General features: G+C 34.5%; 1 protein-coding gene across 1 annotated transcript; it reads right to left on the bottom strand.

Annotated features, from left to right (window-relative positions):
- Positions 1-1,306: 1,306 nt before the first annotated feature.
- Positions 1,307-6,439, bottom strand: LOC123548901 (uncharacterized). Its single transcript, XM_053546949.1, has one exon. The coding sequence runs from the start codon at positions 6,437-6,439 to the stop codon at positions 1,307-1,309; it is 5,133 nt and encodes a 1,710-aa protein (XP_053402924.1).
- Positions 6,440-6,827: the final 388 nt, after the last annotated feature.

Here is a 6,827-nt window from a genome sequence, read left to right on the forward strand (position 1 = left end):
TCATAAAATCTGAACTTTATTTGATTTTTATTTACATGTTTTACATTTTTATGTTTGCAATTGTCTTTTTACGCTATATATGTATATACCTTTTTACTTTAATAGTTTTATAGATGCTTTACAATTAACGTAATTCATTTAATTTTTTTCTCGGCGATATATGACCTTTTTGTGTCGATTCGCCGTAAAACCCAACTCATTCATTCATTCATTCAACTGTGTTGACTTCGATCCACAGCGCAATTCATACTATAATGTAGAATCGTTAAAAGAGTTGTTTGAACAAGTTCCTGCCGACAAAATTTTGCAATTTTTGAAACAAATAGGGATATATCATAAAATCTGAACTTTATTTGATTTTTATTTACATGTTTTACATTTTTATGTTTGCAATTGTCTTTTTACGCTATATATGTATATACCTTTTTACTTTAATAGTTTTATAGATGCTTTACAATTAACGTAATTCATTTAATTTTTTTCTCGGCGATATATGACCTTTTTGTGTCGATTCGCCGTAAAACCCAACTCATTCATTCATTCATTAACTCTACTCAATGCAACATAATGTAGGTGTGGAACTTTCCGTGTTTTCCGCTGAGACAGGTCAATTACAGCACTTTCTAAAGTAGTACCTTGTGCTCTATGAACAGAACGTCCAGCAGACGGTTGCAAAGGGTACTGAATCCTTTCAAATGTCTTTTTGTTGTATGTAAAAGACCTTTCGATGTCAAATATCGGTGTCCAATTATGGTCTATTTCTGAATGGTAAAATCCTCGGTTTCTATATTTTATCCTTGTTTCATTTCCAGCTTTTGCCTCATCAAACTGCACCCATACGACACTTGGTCGATTTGTCTCTACTTGCTTGTATTCTAGATGTTTTACAATACAAGAAGCTCCATTAGCTAATCCATCTTCAGTGTCTACATTAACTGTTAGATCATAAATCATTCCAACTACAACTAGTAACTGACAATGTAAATTTGCTGTTTTGTTTGGATCTGTTGGCAATTTCTGTATGGCTTCTTTCTGTTTTTCATTTGAAAGTTTTGGGAAAACAACAGAATCATGACATGGTATTAAAACTTTCTGCGTGTTTAAACTATCAATAATTTTTTCATTGAATATATGCATGTAATAATTTTCTGCAAACGATGTGGCGAGTCCTTCTGGTAATTTTGTGCATCTGTGTTTATTTCACACTGTTTTAGAACAGTTTTGTCATCATCTGTCAAACAATTGCTTCTAAGTCTGTTTAAAAGTTCTGCAAATTTCAAATCATCCTTTTGTCTCATAATTTCTGTCAATTCATACAATGAAAAGTGTTCTTTCCACAGTTTATTGAGAGAGCTTCTGCATCACGAGTTAAATCATTAAATATCCAATCACCACTCACAGGTTTCAACTGAAACAAGTCTCCCACAACAATTACACTTACACCTCCAAATGGTATTCTTGTTCCTTTCAATTCTTGCAGTCTCTGATTAATAAAGTTTAGCATTCCATTGCTTACCATTGATATTTCATCAATGATCACAACTGACAGGTTTTTATACTTAGATCTAAAAGTATTCAAAGCATCACATGTTAATGTTTGATTTGCTTGTTTGTATTTTTGTTTGAAGGCAGATGAAATGGTTGAACCATTGATGTTAAATGCAGCTTTTCCAGTGTATGCACATAAAAGAACTCTAATGTCATCAGGATTCTCGCCTTCTTTCAGATTAAGTATTCTATATAAGGTGTGATATAATGCTTTAATAACTACACTTTTGCCAACACCTGCACCACCCGAGAGAAAAGTATATAAAGGTGCATCTTTGGTTTTCACCCAATGTATAACATGATTGTAAAATTGTTTCTGCTTTATGTTTAATGATTGCAATAGAGATCTATAGTCTTCATCAGAAAGAAGATTTTCACTTGAAAGTATCTGTGGAGCACTGACAGAACATCCAATTTCAATGCCAATATCATATTCCCGGTGCTCAACTGCTCTATCAAGATTGAAATATATAAATGTTTCTGACTCTACTGTTTCTTCTTCAGCAGTTTCAGCTTCTACTTGCTGAGTTCCAGGAGCTATTTCATCAAATGCATCATACTCTGCTTCTGCCAAATCTCTAGCAATTTCTAATTCTTCTGCATGGTGTTCATAATAAGAGCATTTCTGGTCAACTGTTTCTTTCAATGACTCATAGTGTTCTTTGTATGTACTGAAATTTGCTGGCAGCAAATCAGTTAATTCATTTCTCCACGGATGAAATAATAGAAGTTTTTCTCTGTAATGGTTTTCTTCATCTGTTTTGCGACTGAATCTTACATATCTAATTACTTTTGAGTTTTGACGACGTCTGATTTTGATTCCACTTTTTAAAAATATAACTGTTTCAATTTCCTCTAAGTTCTCATCATCTGTTACTTCCATATTATTTTCATCATCATTTCTTTCATCAGAGTCTCCATTTCCATCTGGATAAATCACTTCAAACTGTGACACATAATCCGCTAAACAATAATGCTGCAATACTTTTGGCCGTTTTGAGTATCTTTTAATAACATTGTCAGACATTATGTCTGTTGATTCAGCTGGCATGTTTTCAAGTACAGAGGCAGGTTTCAATAACTGAACCCTTTCATTTGAAGTGGATGTATTAATAAACACGACATCTCTTGTACTTTTGGTCAAGGGCATTTGAAGGACCAAATAAACTGCCTCTTGAGCACTAACTTCAACACTATTTGAAAACACATTTCCAATATGTCTCACTTGTCTTTTAATATCTAAGTTCCCATTCCTCGCTTCTTTGGCAGCTGCATGTAACAAATTACTCATACCTCTTTGAGACTTACTAATATATGACACTATATACATTGCACAGGCATAAGGATCTAGCACAAACTGTATGTCTACATTTGCCCTCCAACCTTTCAACACATGTTCATTATATAAATTCACACGTATTTCACTTGGATGACGTTTCAAAAATACTTTTGGTGAATTCAATGAACTTCTGATACATTTGATGTAATCTTCCTCACTCATTTGCACAACATTTGTCAAAAACTTCTCATATGACATACTGTATCCATCTTTTTCATCATTCATTTTTTTCTGTAATTGCTGATATAATTTATGGTACTTGTCTCTGTCAGTTTCAAGAGGTTCCAAAATCATAGTCTTTGGAATTGGTGGTAGTGGATAACCAAAGCGACAAAGTCTGTCTTCTCTTTTTCTACAAGTTCTAGAATGTTTGTGAGTTTGAATTTCTACAAGTGAACCAACAGCTGGATTACTGACAGAACATGTCAAATACTGATCCACATATGTGGTCAAGTCATTAATGGAATCCACTTTGTATTTTGGTGCATTCTTTACCCATACAATCATGTGAATGTGTGGAGACCCACGCTGCTGAAATTCAACTCTGTAAAAATAATCAGCAATTTCTCCAAGTGGTTTGTGCTCACTCTTAAGAACTGTATTAATAAACTCTTGTACTCTGTGGTCAAAATATCTAGAGCAAGTGACTGGATCTGACTGAATAAGTTTAATCTTTTGTTCCCATGAAAGTCCTTCAATTTGCTCATCAGAATAGTTGACCTTATAATTTAAAGTAGCTAACATTTTCAAAAGATCAGTCCATCTAGTGTCGGCAGAAGACAATGACATGAACCATGTTGGCATACCTAACTGTCTTAGCATTGCATATACATCTTTCTTTCGAGACTCCAAATAAGAAGGTGAGTTTCGAAGTTGTTTAAATAAATAGTAACCTTCATCATTTCTGACAATATTATCAATGTACTCAGAGTTCATTACTTGAGCTGCAGTTATGTTACTTGTACCTGTTCGACATCTTCTAACAGCAAGATTGGCTTTATCATTCAGCTGCTTCATTTGTATCTTTTTCAGTTTAAAGAAAATATTTGGCAGACAATTAGCAGCCCTTCTGTCTTGGCTTCTCAACTCCCATTTTGCAATGTCACTATAATTTACTGGCACAATTCTTGCTTCATTTTTAAGACGCCTTTTACCACAAAATATGCTAGGAAAACAAAGATATTCTGAATCTGTATCTTGAAATATGCTAAGTGGTCGTTGACCTTCCCCTGGTGCGAACGTAAATGTCATGTTTCGATTTTCAAGGTTGGCATCGTCTAGTAAAGTGTCAATATTTCCAACATTTTCCTGTGCGACTTCTTCTGCATCTGAATCATACAGCTCTTCACTGTTATCTGTAATGTCTAAAGTTTGATGTCTTGATTTTTCTTCACATGTACAATGGTCATGAATTTCAGCAGAAACATTTTCAAAGTCCTCAACGTCAAAATTTGATGCATGCTTTATTAATGTTTGAAAACAGGATCGCAATAAAGTGCTGTAATCTTGGTCATAAGTATACTCCAGAAGGTCAGCCATACAAGAGTCAAAGTCTTCATAACTGGTATTCTTTAATTTTTTCACGGGAGACTCCAAGAATTCATTCAATATTTCATTAGTGTTTGCTGTTACGCTTTCGATCCAATTCTCATCAATTTCAACATTAGCATTTTTATAAAGATCACTGTTTTTCATTAACCAATGTAAAGCAACAAGTACTTTGTGGGGTCTAACATTTTCAGAGAAAGCACATGACTTGAAAGACATTTTTTTCTTCAATTTTACTGGCACCGTAACATTTTCATCAAAAGGTCTTGGTAATGCATTTACAACAGGTTGAATATCAACAGGTACATTTACAACATTTCCTTTAATTGACAACTGACGACCTCTTGGGAGTTCTCTTAATTGCATAAATGGTATACGTAAAGCAATTAAACGCTCTTCTAATGCGAAAAGTTCCAACTCCTTTGGCTTAACTGGCCACTTCATCCCATTTAAAACAGACAATTTCGGTACTTTACCACTGTTTATGCTAGATTTACATGTTCTACAAAACCATTCCTTGTTATCGACTGATATCACCCCTGTTACATATCTTTCTTTCTCTTTGCAAATTAAATATTTCACTTCTGTTACACTGTGTTTGAACCATGTTTGATGACAACAACTGCATATATATACAGGCCCAAGTGATATTCTTTCTTGAAAACGATCAATACAAGTGTCAATATCTTGTCCGCACCGTCTTCTCTTTTTCTGCAAGCATTCAGCTTCACAGAATGAAGGATCTTTTCTCTTTGAAACTTTCCTTTTACTATCCATAACCTTTTCAGCATCTTTACACCTTGCATCTAATCTCCATTGCTGTTTTGCAATTCTTTCTCTTTCCAAATTATATGGATTTGATCTTGATTTTCTCTTTGACTTATTTTGTATTTCAAGTTCTCTTTGTTTAATGCCATCACTTGTTCGTTTTTCTCTTCTTTGTTTTGCTTCCCAAAGCTTAAATTCTTTTACTAATCTCGCCCTTCTTTTCGACATCTTCTCATTTTCTTTCTCTTTCTCTCTGAATTCTTCAGACTGTCTGGCATTGCGCTTTGATTGAAGCGAGCGCTGTCTATCTTTCTTCTGATATTCTTCAGACTGTCTGGCATTGCGCTTTGATTGAAGCGAGCACTGTCTATCTTTCTTCTGATATTCTTCAGACTGTCTGGCATTGCGTTTTGATTGGAGCGAGCGCTGTCTATCTTTCTTCTGATATTCTTCAGACTGCCTGCTATTGTGCATTGATTTGAGCGTGCGCTGTCTATCTTTCTTCTGATATTCTTCAGACTGTCTAGCATTGTGCTTTGAATGAAGCGAGCGCTGTCTATCTTTCTTCTGATATTCTTCAGACTGTCTGGCATTGCGCATTGATTTACGAGTGTACTCTTTATCCTTATTTTTAAATTCATCACTTTGTCTTTTCTCCTGCATGTAAGTTCTCATGTAAATTGTTCTCGAAGGCAAATTTTGCTTTTTTGTTTGCTTTACTTTACTTCTTTGCATTTGATCTTTGAAGTACTTGCCTATGAGTGTTTCACAAGAATCACAGTTTGATTTTTGTGGAGCTGTTTCTTTTTCACAAGCAGTACTATGATGACTAGGAGACTTCTTTTTCCTCTTATTTGTCACAGTTTCCCATTCATTTAAGCCAGGAGTGCCATTGACTGATTCAACATTCTGTTCACTTAAACACATTGTTGGTTCACAATAAACATTGGCAAAATGTACAGGCAATAAGTCAAATTGCTCTGTTATGTCGATCAACATACTGTCATACAAGGCATACATGTATGTAACAAGATCTTTTAACTGATGAAACGAAATAAGTATTGATGTTCCATTTTCTGAGGACAACCCAGTTAGACCATGTGAATGTGAATCAAAAAAGAAATATTGGTTTTCCTTCTTAAACACAGCTGAACAAATTGATCCAATCATAAGTAGCAAGTAAGAGGATTTGGTAAATGCAGTATCCAATGATTGATAAAAAGAAGGTAAACTCATTGTAGCAAACTGCTGTGTGCAAACTCCAGAGATGACCTCTTACTTGGTAACAGAAATCTGTTTATTCATGATATTGATATTGACTGGAAGTTCATCAAAATTTAACAGGAAATTCCTAAATTTGTTTGTTCTTTGGAGCTCTTGGACAGTTTTCTTATATAATGAATCCCCATCTAAAAGAACCTTATCCAAGTCTTTGCTGCAATTCAACCTTGAATAATTTGCATGAACCAAGGAACACATAGCATTTAATGTGCACTGCCTACCACGTGACTCTACACTAAAAATATTTTCACCTTGATGAAATGAGCCCAGGATAAATACATCAGAACCTTCTGGTCTTGAGAGTGTATTGAAAACTGGTGCAGCAACATATGAAGGTTCACAA

This window comes from Mercenaria mercenaria, chromosome 6 (assembly GCF_021730395.1).
Source record: "Mercenaria mercenaria strain notata chromosome 6, MADL_Memer_1, whole genome shotgun sequence".
Lineage (NCBI taxonomy): Eukaryota > Metazoa > Mollusca > Bivalvia > Venerida > Veneridae > Mercenaria > Mercenaria mercenaria.